We start from the raw sequence: 19,718 nt of genomic DNA, 5'->3' as shown, positions 1-19,718 counted from the left end.
AACTCAAGATCTCTACGAGACTCATTCTCAATTTTCGATTTACCATTGACATCTAATATGGTTGTTAAGACACTTTCACACACATTCTTTTCAATATGCATGACATCCAAATTGTGACGTAAAGACAGTACCTATAATTCACCAAATATACATTTAGGTCATGAAAAATAGCTAAGATAACATACAAACAGATCTAAATGCATAACCAACAAACAACACAAAAAACCTACTAACCTCCCAATATGGCAAGTCAAAAAATATTGACTTCTTTTTCAGCAATTTAGACCGATCTCCTTTCTTGTATTTCTGCTTTGCATTCTTTTTTTTCTTGCCAAAATTATTTTTGAACCCACGTAAGGCATGTACAACAGCCAATCCAGTAAATATCTTTGGTCTTCTCCTTCTTTCCTTTGTTCCATCAAACCACTTGTGCTTGGAGCGAAAAGGGTGATTTTGGTCAAGAAACATTCTGTAACCCAGATACACAGTCTTGTTCGCAAGCGCTAACCATTTAGAACATGTGTCAGGACCACAAACGGGACATGCAAACTCTCCTTTTGTAGTTAAACCAGCCAGATTGCCATAGGCTGGAAAGTCATTTATTGTCCACAAAAGGATAGCTTTCAGGTAGAACGTCGCCCTGTTGTATGCATCATACATCTCCACCCCATTAGTCCATAGCTCATTTAAGTCATCTATCAATGGCTTGAAATACACGTCTATATCATTCCCTGGTTGTTTAGGGTCTGGAATGAGTAGACTTAGCATCAAATTTTCTGATGACATGCAAACATTAGGTGGCAAATTGTAGATGACTAAATCCACAGGCCAAATACTGTGTGTTGAAGATAGATTTTTATAAGGATTAAAACTGTCACATCCCGACCCTTATATTTTTACCTTATTTACTAGCTTGATTATAATAAGAATTTTACCGTCTCCGTCAGTGAGGTAATAGTTTAATTGGTCCCTAGAGGTGTTTTCGGGGACGATTATGTGCGGAGGATTGTTCGTAGGAGGAAAAATATGACGACGGTAAAAATGGTAAATTTTTGCTAGTAAAAGGTAATTTTTATTGGAGTATTATTTTTAGGGTGTTGAAATTTGCTTTGGGTATATGTGGGTTGGAACCGGTTGGGCCAAGCCCAAAAATCTCTCTCTCCCTCCCGATTCTCTCTCTCCTCTCTCGCTCCCGCACCCGAGCCTCTCCCTGCCGGAATTCTGACAGCCACCGTCCGGCCGCCCCAGACCGCCGCACCGGTCCCAATCGATCGGTCTCCAACCCAGCCACCGTTCTAAACCGGTGGCAGCCTCTCTAGCGCCGCCGTGAGGAGGATATCGGGCTCGAGAGGTCCGACTGTGTTAAGCTTTCCTTCGCCGGAACTCCCTCCTCCGGCCACCAAAACTGGCGATCCTTGGCTCGTTTTGTAGCCCTCCTCCCGTGCAGCAACCCCTCCAATCAGCTCACTCCCTCTTGAGCTAGGTAAGGAGAAATGTGGAGTTGAATTTTCTAGGGCTTTTAGGATGTTTTCGTTCGATTAGCCTAGTTAGGCTTAGAATTGGGTGATGTGCTGGTTAAGGAAGTTGTAGAGCTTGATGAGGAGATTATTTTGTCAAAATTTCATAGGTTTTGGAGGTCGCCGGAATTGGCCTCCGGCCGGTTAAGAGATTTTTTTAGGGTTTTAAGTGTGGAATATTAAGAGGAGTATATTGATGTGATTTATGGAATTTTTGGATGAGATTTGGATAGGTTTATGAATTTCCAAAGTTTGGTATTTTTGGCGGTTAATTAATGTAGAATCCGGCCGTAGGATTTAAGTCGTATTTTGAGAGGTTGTATTTACGACTGTTGAGTATGATATTTAAGTTCGGATCGTTCCGATTTAAGAATATCGAAGTTAGGCATTGATGAGCGTATTTATGGCTCTTGGGTAATTTTGCCTATTTTGATTAAATATTGGATTATTGGTTCGGAAATTAATTAATTTTATATTTGGAACAGGACGTGAGGAGTCTCGAGCAGACGAGGCCCCAGATCGACATCAGGCTTAGGCCTAATTTGTGAGTGGACGTTTATTTTAAATAAATGCATGCTATAGTTCATGGTTGAACAATAATTGTTGCGGAATATTTTGACGTCATTTTAATTTGACGAATTTTATTTCTCTTGGAGAGTTACCGAAAATGAGATTTTCGGTGGATATAAATATGTATTTATGAGAGTATGTATATAAAATGCTAGCTAGCCATATGTGTCTGTCCACCTTAATGGCGTAGCATATAGCCGCATTATGGTGTGACGTGAGTGTAGTAGCCCTATATGAGTGTTTAATTCACATAGGGGATATGGACACATATTTATACACCCGTCTGTCCACCTTGATGGCGTAGTGTAGCACCGCATTAAGGCGTGACGTGAGCGTTGGACGCGAGCGTAGTAGCCCTATATAGACCCATGAATTTATATAGGGAGTATGGACGAGTGTAAATACATACATATATTATAGAGTTTGAGAGGCTCTATATTTTATGAGATAAAAGATTTATCGCTTGCGGCATGCATTCGATTTTTCATTAGAAATTAATTTGGGGAAACATAAATATTTTAATTATTATTTTATTTTTGTCCACTCACTCTAACGTTATTAAATGTTTTCCCCTGGGCCTTTCGTTTTAAATTGCCCAGTCTGCAGAGTTCGGGTTGGATCTAGTAGGAGGCGAGGCATAGTCACCCGCATTTCCGCCAGTTTTCATCAGTAGGTTACCTGTTTAACCTACTAGTGTTTTCTTGCTTCCGTTAGTGTTTAGTAGCTCTGAATACTTTGGGATTATTGTATTTTTATGTTTAGAATTTCTGAAGGATAATTACGTGATGTTTGGGCGTGTTGTATTAAGAGTGTAATTTGGAATTTTCGAGTTAGGGTTGTCCATTTTCAAGGGAGATTTTCTCAATCTTTTCAGTAAATTTTCCTTGGAGGTGGTCCCCGCACGACTTACTCCGGGTTTCAGGGTGAAATTCGGAGTGGGTCGTGTCAAAAACCATCAGTGGCTAGTCCAAATCTCAAGTTTCGTGGCTCAGAAGCAAAGCTTGGCCACTTTTGATCAACAGTGCGCCATTGAATTGAGTCAACTGGATGGCGCATCATGCCATCTTGACTGTGATGAGTAGAGTGCCAAGTTAACAGCTCACTATTACTCGCTGAAAGAAACATCCTCTTAATTTTTGGAATTATAGGAAAATAACGCAAAACCTTTGCAGGCACTCCCGTATTTATCTCATTGGTCCGTGGATTTACTTTCCACCTCGAAGCATTACATTCGGGGTAGTTCTGCATATTCTTCTTCTTTTCACCTCTAAACAGGCAACAATCATTGATGCATGCGTCAATTTTCTCGTACCCCAAATCAAATCCTTTCAAGAATTTTTTTATTCTGTGCAGAGATTCAGGAAAAGTATTAACTTCTAGAAGCATATCTTTAATTACTTCAAGCAGTTCATCAAATGACGAGTCAGCAAGGCCACTACCAGCTTTGAATTTGTAGAATATGAGGGTACGTGGCTGATAGTTTTGTGTGCTTCTTCTTACACCCAGGATATAGAGGAACTTCAACCTCCTCCATTTTCTTTCTGTAATCTTCCTCTGTGCTTACAGTCCTTGAACTTCCAGCTCCATCAAAAAAAGGGAAGTGTGCGTCTTTGTACATTTGATGCACTTCTGGAAGTTCATAGTCCACATCAATATGATCTGAACTTTCACCATCTACAACTTCTACAGATGGGCCTGCCTCTTCACCATGTGCACACCAAATATCGTAATTAGGATCAACGCCGTAGCGCATCAAATGGATCTCTAAGTCGTCGTTAATTTGTGGGCTAAGGTTGGGACAAATTGCGCAAGGACAAATAATCATTTCAGGATTCCTTGCATGCCGCTTGAAATTTAAGACAAATTGTTTAACACCTTCTCGGTACTCATCTTTATTTTTATCTAAGGTTATCCAACGTTTATCCATGCTAAATGAGAATCAAATCTTAGATCTCCTTACCTAATAAAATATGAAAATTCAACTATTAAACTGTTAACATCTAATCCTATACATATTGACCCCTCTAAAGTTAGTTCAGTTTCTTATTTCACACAACAAAACATGAGTATAAAGACATAGTGTACATAGAGTATTAACAGATATATTAACATAGAGTAATCAATAAAAACTAGAACTACAGACAAAGAGCATGTCTACATCTACACAAACACAAATCAAACGAGTTGAGAAATATACGCCCACCAACCTTATATCTAACTAGTTAACATGAATAAGCAAATTCACTGCATCCATCTAAGTATAAACAAAAGAGCTAGGAACACCAAAACAATTCAAAATCCCATTTCAAAACTACACAAAACCAGCCATTCACAAATAGCTAGAAAACCGAAATTTAAAACATGAGTATAAGATACAAGTTATGCTGAACCAATAGTCTGAATATAGATAGCATTTTCACAAATATAAAAAACGATCACAATGAACACAAAAGCACTACCATAACAACAAAGAATCATCCAAGTAAAATTCAATACAGATTACATTCAGAAAGTATAAAATTTTTGGGATGATAACTTACCAGAATTACTCCTCAAACAAACAAGCAACAATATCAAGCCAAGATGCCAAATTCAAAGACAGAGAGCTCTTCAATAATAAGCGTTCACGTCATAATCATCAACCTGTAATCTAAAACCAACAACAAAAACCCATTAAAGCCAGAACAACTGCAGTCAAAAACCAAGCCAACGAACACCCAAAAGTTGGAAAACAGGTTGATTAAAAAATGGAAAACAGGTTTCCTACTAATGACCCAACTGTACATTGATTAAAAAATGAAAAACAGGTTGAAGTTCAGTTCCATCCCGATTATAAATATATGGGAATCTGTAGTAAACCATAATGGTTAGCTATACTAAAAATATACATGATTATAAAGTATGATAAAATACAAAACAGAGGTGCTGAAACTTTTTTAAAAAGATAAACCATAGCAGGAGACAAAACAAGAGTTCTCAGATCAACTTAGTTGTAAGTTGTGTAAGTTGTGGCCACATATTCTTATCAACATGCATAATGAAAGAAAAATAAAGAAACAAAAAAGAAGCCTATAGACAACCAAAAACAGACAGTTAACCAACATGATATAACTGTTTAAAACAAAAAAATTAGGATCCTAAACTTCTTTTTAAAGTTTTTTTTTTTTTCAGAGGATAATGATGAATTGGTGATGACAGAAGAATTTTGAGCGACAGACCAAAGCACTGAACCATGTGGATTCGAAAGGCTACCAACTAAAAAAGAACTAACTTTTATATATATCAAACTGAGGCCAATTAATAATTACGGCAAACAGTTTTATACTTTTTCTGGGCTGCAGCAAACATCGTCTCATCATGCAAGAATACCACATCGCGAACCGTCTCCCTAACCTGAGAAGAAAATAAGCAATGTGCTAATCAGTCCATATTCCACCCAAATGTTGAAGTACAAATAAAACCATCCAATTTTCCTTTACATAATTAAAAAAATAGAAAACAGGTTTCCTACTAATGACCCAACTGCACATTCAGAAAGCATTGATTACTGTCATGTTCACCCATGTAAAACCAAAACGACCCCTATCACATTTGGATAGTGGAAAGCTATCACACTGAACTATGAATTTAACTGTAAACAATATTGATTCAAGATTTGCATAAACAAAGTCTTACACAGAAACCTTAAATCATGATATCAAACAGAGGTAGCCTCAAATCACCATCAGAAATCGAAGCCCAGAATATTCACAAATAATATCCATCTCTCACCGTCAAATCACCTCCCCCTACTGCTACATCCAACCAAATCAAAGCAATAAGCACAAAGAAGAGAGAGAGACTAGTACCAAAATCCGAGCCCATAGATTGCAGATTGAAGAATAAGATCAGAATAGACCATGATGAAGCCGAGAAGCAAAACTCCAAACACGACCAGAGACGCACCGATAAGGCCAGAAAACTACCGAGATGGACTCCATCGATGACCGATTGTCGATCCAAGGGCTACACGGGAGCGAAACTGAAGGGTGGGAGGCTAGGGTTTCTATGAAATTGGGGGAAAAACATATTGAAAACAAAAGAAACTGATAACAGCGGAAGCTAAAGATAGACGAAAGAATGAAGTCCACAGGATCAAGAGCTAGCCATGGCTCTGATACCATGAAAGGATTCAAGGTTTATTGAAATGAAATGCAAAACAGTAATGTAAAAACGCAGAGAGGTTTGATGGACTACATCTTGTATTTCTTCTTGATGATGGAACAATGTACATCTCATAGCTTTTATAGGGTAGGGATTCTATACAAATGACCAAACTACCCTTATACTCTTAACACCCTCCCTCAACCATTTGCTTGGCTAAGCATGCATAATGGTTGGCACAAAGCAAACAACCAAAAAATACAGATGTAGAATCCATTACAAAACTATTAACCCAAATCAAAAACCCAACTAATTGATATCAGAAGAGCATCCATCTTGACATTCGGCTATCAAAGGAGGAGAAGAGAGCTTACTGGAAAATCTCACAGTTCACATGAACAGTAGTGCAACAATACGTGAAGTATCATTGGCAACACATAGCAGCAAAGATGTATAACTAAAAACCCAAATCTGAAAACTTCATATATTTCTTCAACTGTAAACTAACAAATTGAAAAGCTTCATTTGCTAAAAAAAACTGCATCTTTTCCTTCAATTGTAAACTAATAAACTGCATGTCACTTAATGCTTCAACTTTTATAGGCACTACACACTTGCAAATCCAATTGATATTTGGCCACAATATACTTAGCATTCCATCAGAAGATTACCAGCAGCTCCCATATTTATATATCGGCAACACAATCCAAACTTAAGAATCTGACTAAATATTGAAATTACATATGCACTATAGCAGCTCATAACCAACTTAACTCCTCTCTACACTTGAATTGACTCCTCAAAGTTTTGCATACTACCCAAACTCCTTAGTAGCAAAATAATAAAGGCAATAAACACAACAAGTTCCTCCTCAAATATGAAAACATCCTCCAAACTGATCACACCCAGCACATAGAACCATACAACCAATTTATAATCCAACTTGCCAAGCCAATTCACCAGGCCAAAACAAAATATTAAAATGCTTCATCACCTTTTTCTTTTGGTTCATGGCAGACACAAATTTTGATAAAAGAAAAAAAAATGGCAAACTGATGATATTGACAAGGCAAATTAAACCAGAAACCAATTCTATAAATCCAATGATAGGGATGAAAAAATTGGGAAGATATTACCCATCCTACTAAAAAAGTCATTAACGAAACCAAAGACAGAAACTTTACTAGAATAACGTCAACTTTAACCAGAAATAATCTCATTCTTTGCAACATCCATATAATTATATGAAATTTAGACAAAACAAACACAACCCACATACAAAAAACTTAAACAACTTCCAGCAAAAACAGCCTAAATCGAAAGCCCAACATTCATTCATTGAATACATATCAAACTCAGCCAAGGTAAACAAGAAGATCAATGATTGAGAGAAGAGTGAGTGAAGTACCGGCAGAGCAACGGAAAGAGAGAGCTCTCTTGGGTCGGAAAGAGGAGGATTGATTTGAAAGAGTGAAGGTGGGAAGAGCTCCGAGAGGCCTAGAGGGGTAGCGAACGTGGAGAGAGCAAGTGGGTGGTTTGGCCAAAGCTCCGAACAGATTGAAAGATGGAGCAGATGAAGATTGAGATGAGAGAGCAAAGCTTGGTCTCTTGGTCTTTGAGTGATCGAAGCTGGACTCTTGGTGATTTGGGAAATATATTTTTTTGTCTTAGAGGAAATTGTGTTTGGGTGTAAAACCCCTCTTTTGGGCTTCAGGCGCCAAAAAAAAAAAAGACCGCCTGATCTGAAAATGAAAAAAAGAAAAGACCGCCAGATTGCATGACAACCCATTACGACATCTACAAACGCCATAGTCCTGAAAATATTTTACGGCATTTTCAAATGCCATAAATGAAACTTACGACGGCATTATATACAAACGTCATAAATTTTAATGACGTTTATGAAACGCCATAAAAAGAACACACATCTACAGCATCAAGTTATCAATGACGTTTTTTTTCCAAAAACGTTATTAAAGATACTTTCGATGACATTTGACTATAAAACGCCATCTTTGAAATGTCATCAATGACCATATTTGTAGTAGTGTCAAACGCCGCTGATGACATGACCCACCCGAAATTTCACCTTGAAACCCAGAGTAAGTCGTGCGGGAACCACCTCCAAGGAAAATTTACCGAAAAATCGGCATAACCTCCCTTGAAAATGGACAACCCTTCCTAATAATACCTGCAAACACTTCTGAAAATTTAAATCCAACCTTAAACTCTTGGAGCCTCCGTGCTCCCCAAATCACAATACCACCCAAATTATTTACTAATCTAAACAAATCTCATATCCAATCATTTATAGGTTCAGAGCAACTCTAACAGGAAGAAATGAAACATAATAAATTAACAAGCGGAAGCTATATGATGACTATGCCTCATCCCCATGTACGCCCGACCTCAACTATGCAATCCTGCAAACTGGGCATTTTTAAAACGAAGAGCCCAGGGGAAAACATTTGAAACATGTTAGAGTGAGTGGACAAAAATAAATTAACGAATAAAATATTTATGCTTCCCCAAATCAATTTCCAAGGAAAATCGAATGCATGCTGCAAGCGATAAAACTTTTATCTCATAAATGTCGAGCCTCTCAGGCTCTATACTATATGTATGTATTTACACACGTTCATACTCCCTATATAAATTCATGGGTCTATATAGGGCTACTACGCTCGCGTCCAACGCTCACGTCACGCCTTAATGCGGTGCTACACTACGCCATTAAGGTGGACAGACGGGTGTATAAATATGTGCCCATACCCCCTATATGAATTAAACACTCATATAGGGCTACTACGCTCGCGTCCAACGCTCACGTCATACCATAATGCGGCTATATGCTACGCCATTAAGGTGGATAGACACATAGGGCTAGCTAGCATTTTTATACATACTCTCCTCATAAATACATATTTATATTCACCGAAAATCCCATTTTCGGTAACTCTCTAAGAGAAATAAAACCGTCAAAATAAAATGACGTCAAAATGCTTCACAACATTAATTGTTCATCTATGAACTATAGCATGCATTTTATTTAAAACAAAAGTCCACTCACAACTCTAGGCATAAGCCCGACGAAATCCAAATTGCCACTCCAATGAGGTTTCCTCGAACCCTGGCACAAATATAAAATTAATTTCCCAACTCAAACTCCAATATTTAAACAAAATAGGCAAAATTAACCGAGAGCCATAACTACGCTCATCATTGCCTAACTTCGATATTCTTAAATCGAAACGATCCGAACTTAAATATCATACTCGGCAGCCGTAATTACAACCTCCCCAAAAATACGACTTAAATCCTACGGCCGGATTCTACATTAATTAACCGCCAAAAATACCACACTTCGGAAATTCATAAACCTATCCAAAACTCATCCAAAAATTCCATAACTCACTTCAACAAACTCCCCTTAATATTCTAAATTTAAAACCCTAAAAATCTTCCAACCAGTGGTGGCGCCGGCGCCGACTCCGCTGGCAGCGGCGGCCGGAGGCCGATTCCGGCGACCTCCAAATCCTACCAAATTTTAACAGTAGCTTCCTCTCCACTCCCTCTACAACTTTCCTAACTAGCACAAATCCAAAATCTAAGCCTAACTAGGTCAAACGAGCAAAAATATCTAAAACACCCTTGAACTTCCACCTCTAATTTCTCCTTACCTGAAGCGAACCGGAGTGAGCCATTTTAGGGCAAGGCAGCTGGGTTAGAGACCTTCAAAACCGTACCAAGCTTGCCCGGATTGGTGGCCGGAGGAGGGAGTTCCGGCGATGGAGGACTTTAGGTAGCCCGAGGTTCTAGGCGGGAGAACTCCTTCACGGCGGCGCTAGGGCAGCCTTCACCGGCCTAGAATGGAAGCTGGGTCAGAGGGCAACCGAACGGGACCAGAGCGGCGGCCTACGGTGGCCGGACGGCGGCGAGCTGAGCGGAGGAAACCGGCGGGGGAGAGAGAGCTCGGGAGGGAGAGAGAGAAGAGAGAAAGAAAAGAGAGAAGAAGAAGAAATAGGCTTGGGCCTCCTACCCGGTCCAAGTCCTATATACAACCCACTTCCAAAAATAAAACACCCCGAAAAAATAATACCCGAATAAAAATTACCTTTTACTAGCTAAAATTTAGCATTTTTACCGTCGTCATATTTTTCTCCTACGAAAAATTCCCCGAAATTAATCGTCCCTCAAAACACCTCTAGGGACCGATTAAACTATTACCTCAATGACGGAGACGGTAAAATTCTTATTATAACGAAGCTAGTAAATAAGGTAAAAATTTAAGGGTCGGGATGTGACAGCTGATCTCTTTGAAAATGATATGCATGACCAAACGGAAGCCCTCAATTCACAAGCTGAAATTGAATAAGTCACTAAGAAGAATACCAAAGGCCAAGTGGAAGTGAATGGCCAAGTGGAAGGGAATGACGAACCTGGGGTGAAGTCAACCTTAATTTTCAAGTGTCTTGAAGCAATGGAGGTGAACGAAGTTGCTAAAAAGAAAACTTCAACCAAGAGGAGGCGGTGCGAACCCAAGTCTACGCAACCTGAAGAAGTGTTTGGTCAGGAGATAGCAGAGACTGATTGCAAGGCAGCCGAGGAAGATGTACTTCCGAAAACCAGTGATGCTGATACGCAAATTAAACGACCAAAGGTATCAAATATTGTTGCCTAAACTTTTTTATTCCTTGAATAAGATATATAGCAAAGCATTACTGTTTAACATGTAAATTCTGTTATTACTACATCTCTCAGGTAACTTGTGAGGAAGTTCCGGTGATGTTGGCATTAGGTTCGCTTGATTGATAACATTGTAGCTACAGGCACAACAATGAAAACTGATGAGCTAGATCAACTTTGTCATGGTTATCCATTAGGGGACCAAAATGTACGTGTCTCGATAGAGATAGCAAAGCAGGAGTACGCCAAAATTCCATTTCTTGTGGGCGATGATATAAAAACTGTTAGACAAGCCATGGGCAGTTGGATAGCATGGCCTGTCACATCCCTACCCTTAAATTTTTACTTTATTTACTAGCTTGATTATAATAAGAATTTTACCGTCTCCGTCAATGAAGTTATAGTTTAATTGGTCCCTAAAGGGGTTTTGAGGGACGATTAATTTCGGAGGATTATTCGTAGGAGAAAAATATGTCGACGGTAAAAATGGTAAATTTTAGCAAGTAAAAGGTAATTTTTATTAGGGTATTATTTTTTCAGGGTGTTGTATTTTGGAGTAAGTGTGGGTATATAGGTTTTGGACCGGTTGGGTGAGGCCCAAACCCATCTCCCTCTCTTTCTTTTCTCTCTCTCTTTCTCCCGGTTTTCTCCCGAGTCCTCTTCCCTGTCGGAAATTCCGGCTGCTCGTCCGCCGCCGTCCGGTCGTCTGAGACTGCCGCACCGGTTCTGTTCGGTCGGTCTCCAACCCAGCTTCCATTCTAGGCCGGTGAGAGCCGCCCTAGCTCCGCCGTGAAGGAGTTCTCACCCCCGAAAGGTTCGGCTGTCGTGGTGGATTTCTCGCCGGAGCTCCCTCCTCCGGCCGCCATAGTCGGCAATTCTTGGCTCGTTTTGAAGCTCTCCTCCCGTGCATCAATCCCTCCAAAGGGCTCGCCCTCTAGTGGTCTAGGTAAGGAGAACCGGTGAGTGGAAGCTCTAGGGTTTTCTAGTATGTTTTCGTTTGATTGGCATAGTTAGGCTTGGAATTGGGTGTTGTGCTAGTTAAGAAAGTTGTAGAGGGAGTGGAAAGGAAGCTGCTGTTAAAATTTGGTGGGCATTGGAGGTCGCCTGAATCGGCCTCCGGCCACTGCCGCCGCCGCTGTTTGGGAGTTTTCTATGGTTTTAAATGTGTAATAATTAGAGGAGTTTAATGAAGTAAATTATAGAATTTTTGGAGGAGTTTTGGTTAGGTTTGTGAATTTCCGAAGTTTTGTATTTTTTTTTTTGCGGTTAATTAATGTAGAATTCAGCCGTACAATTTAAGTTATTAATCCGTAGAAGGTTGAATTAAGGTTGCCGGTATGTTCGGTGAAGTTTGAGCCATATTGAGTTAAGAATGGCGAAGTTGGGCAATGATGAGTGTGTGGGAGGCTCACGTTTAATTTTGCCCATTTTGTTTAATTATTGGATTTTTAAAATGGGAACTTAATTATACATTTGGAAACACGACGTGAGGAGGCTCAAGCAGAAGAGACATCAAATCGACATTAGGCTTAGGCCTAAAGTTGTGAGTGGACCTTTGTTTTAATTGAAAAGCATGCGATGAATTATTTTGTTGATCATTTGTTTCTTTTGCTGAGATTTATTTATTTCTTGGATATTTGGCAATTTTCCTCCTTTGGAGAGTTCCCGGAAATGAGATTTTCGGTGGATATGTTTATTGGATGTTTATGAGGATAGTATGTATATATAAAAGCTAGCTAACCATACGTACTTGATCCGTCATAATGAGGTAAAATACCATTATGGCGTGACGTGAGTGTTAAACACAAGCGTAGTAGCCCTATATATATGAAAACTATTTTCTTTTCTGGTTCATATAGGTTTTCATATAGGGAGTCCACACGTATATACACTCGTGCTTTTCCGTCATAATGAGGAAAAATTCCATTATGGTGTGACGTGAGCGTTAGACGCAAGCGTAGTAGCCTTGTATGAATTTCTATTTTGCTTATTCCTTCAGAGACTTCGTACAAGGAGTATGACGAGTATAAATACATACACATATATATATATATATTTTATATATAATTTCGCCTGAGAGGCTTTATCTTTGTTAAGTTTGGAGATTAGCCGGAGCTAGTCACGAAATTGCCAATCGTTAAGTTGAGAGCTTTTGAGCTGCCGCATGCAGTATATTTTCTATGAAATTCAAATTGGGAATGCATAAATATTTATTAATTTATTTTTGTCCACTCACTCTAACGTGTTTCAAATGTTTTCCCCTAGGCCCTTCGTTTTAAAAAGCCCAGTTGGCAGGTTTGCATAGTTGAGGTCGGGCGTACATGGACAAGAGGCATAGTCAATAGTATAGTTTCCGCTCATTTCTAAATTTCTAATTCTTTTCCTCTCAGCTAGAATTGCTCTGAACCTATAAATGGTTGGTTATGAGATTTGTTTAAAGTTAGTATTTAATTTGGGTGGTGTTGTGATTTGGGGAGCACGAAGGCTCCAGTTGTTTATGGTTGGATTTAAATTTTCAGAAGTGTTTGCAAGTTTTATTAGGAAGGGTTGTCCATTTTCAAGGGAGGTTATGCCGAATTTTCGGTAAATTTTCCTTGGTGGTGGTCCCCGCAGGATTTACTTCGGGTTTCAGGATGAAATTCAGGGTGGATCCTGACATGGCCGGAAAATCTTGTTATCTATACACCTGTCTCACCATCAGAGGTAAGTTTTATTAGAATTGTAATCCAGTATTTCATAAGGTAGGTTGAAAAAGGGTACAAGTTTATGTCATTGTAAGATTAGAAAACCTTATATATTGTCTGTTTATGTGTAGCAACCTCAAAAGAAGAGGGAAAAGAGAGGGGTACCTGTCGAGATTATTGACCTAAAGGCAGATGCACTTAATGCACCAATCCAGTTGAAGATGTTGTGCATGTGGGGTGCAAATGAGCTCAAAAATTATAAGAGTCTTGAGTTTTTTATTGAGCCTGAGGTGTTTGGATACACTAGGAAATCATGGATATTTGATTTAGATTTGCACAGAATGGCAAGCATGAGAGAGATCACTGGGAACTGCATTGTGGCATATCAAAGGTAATATTTGCTGTGAAATGGACTATTCTTGGTGTATCCATGTGAATTTGGTTGCTGATTAGAATCTGGATGTTATATTGGGTTTTTCGGTACCTGTATGATGTCCTAAAAAACACCAAAATGCTGGATATGATTGCCTTTGTTGACCTTGCTATGGTTGGAGAAGGGTGTGGAACAGTAAGGAGTAAGGCTGAACACTTACGTGCTAGGTTCATAACCTCAAAACCTGGACAGCTTTTCATGGTGCCATATAACTCAGAGTAAGTGGCTATAACTCAGAGTATTTTTTATTTTTTATTTTTTTATTTTATTCATGAGCCTTATTTGATCAAAATCTGGTAACTTTGTCATACAGTCAGCATTAGGTGTTTATTGTTGTGGAGTCGGAAAAAAAAAGGTGTATTACATAGATCCCCTGAGGAGGCGGTTACCTATAGCCTCGGCAGAATGGAAGTCTGCTATCAATAGGTAACTTGTAACAAAACTATATATGCATGCACCGAGATTTATGGAATAATGTTTTCTTCTGGTTCAGCTTTTCATGATGCAGTCTCATTGTGGTTGGTTTTTGTTTTAGTGCAATAGCCAAGTATAATACAGAAAAGGGCAGGCCAAGCCTAAATGCAGTTGCTTGGAAGAACCTTGGGGTATGTAAATATTGTTTTAATTTGTTGGATTTCTGGATTGTTTCTTATCAAGTGTACGTATTTGGATTAGGATATGACAATAGTGGTGGAATTTGAAAATTGAAAATTAGTTATAGGAATTTTTTTTTTTAAGAACCTGAAAAACTGAAAGAAATATTTCAAACTCGAGAGCAGCTGATCTTAAACGCAAGAGAAAAGCCACAAGGCTCTTATATATCTAGTTGAAGGGTAGCATGTATAGTGAGCCCAATATATTGAGATAGTCAGTAAAACTGAACACTTGTACTGTATTTGCTAAAGGTGTATATCTGTATAAGATAAACATTTTCATAAACACTCTGGTTGCTTTCAAGAGCTTGATATTATCAAATTGAACATTTAGGAAACTTGAGCATAGTTTCAAAATCAGTTGTAGTCAAAACTAAAGAAACACCTGTTGAATTTGATAAGATAAAACGGCTGAATCTGTTTCATGATATACATAGCCAAAAGATGTAGTTTATATACAAAATAGTTCCACCACCTGGTATTAGGCTAACTATTCATGTATGAATATAAATTGATTTTCTGCTTCTAGGGTGTTCCTCACCAACCCGACCACATTCAGTGCTGCTTTTATGTCATGCGGTTCATGTGAGATATCATACATGATCAGGATCACTCTTTTGTGACAAATGTACAATCAACTACTATTTGTGTTTGTGTTGGGAATTAGATTTTCAGGATAATGTCATGTTCATGTCTAACTTTAACATTATGTTTTTCAGTGGGACAGGAGAAACAAACTTGTCTACACCCAAGATGATTTGGATGTGTTAAGAAATGAGTGGGCAAAGTTCATCATCAGCAAATACTTGTAGGATGCATGATCTAGTCTGTTTTGGTGAACTTGGTGCTTTCTATATGTATGTGGTGCTTTTGAACATGGTGTTTCTATGTATTCAGAACAGCTATATGGTAGTACGTATTTTGTGCATTTCTCATGTTGGAATGCTTTTGGACATGTAAGACTATCTAGGAGCTTAACTAGTTGTTTGTTTTCAGTTTATTATTCAGCTGTAATGTTGTTTGTGGAAGCTTAAATAATATATATGGAAGCTAAAATGCAATGTTTTATGGTATCAATCAATTTGTGCATCAGTTTCTTTTGTGATGCTTGTGTGAGTAAAACTTGGAAAACAAAGTCTGTCCACATGAAAATGCAACTGTTGTATGATTCTCATCAAACAAGAAAACAGAATGCTATATCTATTGTGTGATACAACGGTCCAAATATTTCAGTTGTAGGTTATTCAACATCACACAACCGTAAAGATAGGGAATAAACCGTTGTAGCTTACTGAAAAACATATAACGGTAGAAATGAAAACCAACAATTGTCTGAAAGGGTAAAAATACAACGAAAATGTTTTATTGTTTGTTGTCTGAGTGGACTTGTCGATGTCGCGCATGGCATCGATCTGCGCAGCGACTTATACAACGAAAGTATTGAACTGTTGAGCAAAATGTGATCACACAACAGTGAATTTCACACTTGTCTGAAGATTCAATCAGACAAGCCCGAGATATACAACGGAAAACTTATAGTCCACCGTTGTGTGTTGACAAATCTGTAGTAGTGCTGCAAGATTTAAATCACTAAGGACAAAATTTAAGTTACTAAAAATAAAAAGTGGATGTGTGGATTACAATTTGGGGTGTGTGAATTTCACTTCCTTTGTTAAATCAAAGAGAAAACCAACATTATGTCATAAACCAAATTTTTTGAATCAAATAGTCAACCAGTTTTATAGCTTAACAAACAGTACATACCAGGAATAATTAAATACTCATTAGAGCTGAGATAAAGATTTACTCCCTATCAAGGTTCTAAAAAAGGGTCTGGGTGGCCGCCTAGGCGCTCGCCGACAGTAGCCAATTCCGATTTTAAGGTAGTCGTCCATGTTAGTCTACTGGCAAAAAATCGGGCGGTTAGGCGGGCTCTGGGTGGCTCGGCAACTAGATTTCATTGAGAATCGAGCATTTGAAATTCTAGGGTATAAATTGGGATTTTTACTGTTTGACTTCGATTACCCTAGGTAGGCTTAAAATTGGATTTTGTGCTAGTTATGGAAGTTGTGTGTGTTGAGAGGAAAATTGTGTCAAATTTTGGTGAGCATTGGAGGTCGCCGGAGTTTGGCTGGCCGACTGCCGCTGCCGGCGGCGGCGCCGCCTCTTAGGGATAGTTTTGCATGTTTTTGAGTTTATTATAATGAGAGGAGTTCTATGGTGGAAGTTTGTAATTTGGAAGAGTTTTGGTTAAGTTTGGGATTTTTCAAAGATTGAAGATTTTGGTGGTTGTTAGAATAAAAATCCGGCCGTTGGATTAGCATGAATTAAACTTTAAAAAGTTGTTTTAAGGCTATCAATGCTTGTGGTGAAGTTCGGGCCTTAATTTATTAAAAATGGAGAAGTTGGGCAAGGGAGAAGAATATTTAGACTCACTTTTATTTCTGGTATTTTTATTAAAGTATAAACTTAGTTTTGAGATTTAATAATATTTATTGTTCAGGACGTGAGGAGGATCGTGTGAAGGAAGTCTCGGGTCGTCGGCAGGCATAGCCGAGCACTATGAGTGGACTTTTGATTTTAACATCATGCATGCGCTAAAGTTTCCTTAATTTCAAAGGCATATTGGAGTATTATTATTTTCTTTAGAATAATGAGTTCCATTGTTTTCTGGAACTCTTGCTAATTTTATTTGACATGTGGGACGTGTCAAGTGGTTTATATTATTACAGCATCCGTGATTATAACGTAACATTTCTAAGTACAATTGGGAACTGTACGGTGCGTTATTGATTTATTATATTTTTGGGGAAGTGTTGTTCTTATCATTTTTATTATTTTACTTCACCATAAAAGGGTTGATATATATTTATTATTGCTAGCTAGCCACTATTAGCAATCCTCACCATAGGTGAATAAAACGTTTAGCATGGGACTCTATTAGAGCCTGGGAGGCACTAATCGGTTTATATTTATTATTAGCTAGCCTGTATTAGCGGTCCTCATCATAAGTAAGTAGAGTGTTTAGCGTGGGACGCTATTAGAGCCTGGGAGGCTCCAACCCTTACCTGAGAGGCTCATCGTTATGGTGAAACATCTTCCCCATTTTTATGATTTAATTGAACCAATGGGATTGGTTCATCACTTTTATCCATAAATATTTTTGGAAAATTTCAAGAGTGGCATGCATAAATGTTTCTCAATGGAAAATTTGGGAAAGCATAAACTTTGGTTTCATTACTCCATATTTAAGTTAACATTATTGTTATTTATGTTTATCCACTCACGCTAACGTTTTAAATGCTACTCTCTTGGGCCTTTCATTTTTAAATGCTTCTCCCCTAAGCCTTTCGTTCGATAAGTGTAGGAGGCGAGTCATATTTTCCACCTCATCCAGTTTTCACTCGTAGGTTACCGGTTTAGCCAATCCCATAAAACAATTCCAGAAAACCACCTAGGTCCAGAGGCCAAGCTCGGGGCCCCATCAGAACCACCACAGCGCAGCGATCATCATCACCATATCTTTCCTAATTCATTTTCGACGAAAGTAGATATCTAGAGATTGATAGAGAGAAGGCTATTATAGATCAAAGCAACGATTCCAATTGAGCTGAGGTACGGTATTGAGAGAACTATCGGGTTCTGCATTTTGGGTTTCGATGAGTTCGAAGCCATGGATGTATATATCTCTCCTTTCTGTCTCCTGGGTTTAGAAATATATATATATATATATATATATATATATATATATATATAGAGAGAGAGAGAGAGAAGAAGTAGTAGTAGTAGTAGTTAGGTTAGGTTACGGTTCGGTTCGTACGTACGTACGTAACGTAAGTAAGTTAGTTAGTTACGTTACTTACTTACTACTACTACGTACGTACTATATACTACTACTCCTCCCTCCCCNCCCCNCCCCCNCCCCCCCCCCCCTCCTTCTCTGAAAACCAAGTTCGCAAGTAGTGATACCAAATGTGGTCTTGAGTTTTTTTAGTCGGCACATAAGAAGAGCCTGAACGACTCCTCTTTAGTAAGGCCGGTGCTTCAGCCGCAATTGGAGTTAGTATCAGTGCCAATTGGTTAGATTTTCAGGAGGCTGCAATTGCTACATACGGATGATGATAGGCTTTTTGTACTTTACTTGATCTTTTGGTTGAAACCAACCCTTGATGGTTGGTAAATTAGGGTTTTTATCTCCCTAAAATTTGAACACTCCGTCCACTAATCCCATGCCTGCAAAACCAAAAGACTTGTGCAACACAAGCTTGAAGGTCGCCGCAGGGCGAGGTAGCTTGAGACACGCATCATTCTCATGCTGGATGTGATTGCAATGGTTACGAACATCCACCAAATTTTCAAAGAAAAACTCAATCTCAGTAATTATTTTCAGGGTACGTGTTTTTTTTTCTGAAAAAAAAAAATAGCAAGAGAGAGGCCGTGAAATCTGAACTTGTACATGCCAAAGGGCTGCGAAGAGTTTGTCGTCCGTGCGGAAAAATTGGCCGACCACTGAGGCCACATTCTTTATGATCTTTGGTCTTTCTCCAGTTTTGGTGGGATACCAATAACGACGATGTTAACCTAGAAGAACAACATATTCGTTGTTGGAGACCATCATACTCTTAAAACACCACGGGGGATCACATGAAATACCATGGTCCTCTCCATACCAATCGGTTTTGATTAGAAGACATATCGAAGGTGAAAACAAATAGACATGATCGAGGTTGAAATCTAAAGCTCCGTTGCAGCACGCGGATGAGTCGAAAGTGAGTTTGAAGATCCAAGACACTGAATTGCTTGGAGGTCGGCGGCTTGGCTACGAGATAAACCCTTACATTAGGTCTTATCTCCTCATCATGATCCAAATGTAAGATATCAATGACATCTCCCATATTATGTTGGCTAGGGAAAGAGATGCGGCAAAATTTACAGTAACATTTTCGATGGAGGATGACATATTGGACAATGGAGAGGAGGGGAGGGAGCACTCGGGTGGGAGATGCGATTGTTAGGAGGAGGATCTATATGG

General features: G+C 38.8%; 1 protein-coding gene across 1 annotated transcript; it reads right to left on the bottom strand.

The window, feature by feature from the left end:
- Positions 1–3,032: 3,032 nt before the first annotated feature.
- On the bottom strand, positions 3,033–4,014 carry LOC101314976. The gene is made up of 2 exons (XM_004305578.1): positions 3,557–4,014; positions 3,033–3,432 (listed from the first exon to the last, which is right to left on the bottom strand). Exons 1-2 carry the CDS (start codon positions 4,012–4,014, stop codon positions 3,033–3,035), a joined length of 858 nt encoding a protein of 285 aa, XP_004305626.1.
- Positions 4,015–19,718: the final 15,704 nt, after the last annotated feature.

Source organism: Fragaria vesca, linkage group LG6 (assembly GCF_000184155.1).
Source record: "Fragaria vesca subsp. vesca linkage group LG6, FraVesHawaii_1.0, whole genome shotgun sequence".
NCBI classification, from domain to species: domain Eukaryota; kingdom Viridiplantae; phylum Streptophyta; class Magnoliopsida; order Rosales; family Rosaceae; genus Fragaria; species Fragaria vesca.
Note: the sequence above shows the minus strand (reverse complement) of the source record. Positions and strands in the feature narration are given on the sequence as shown.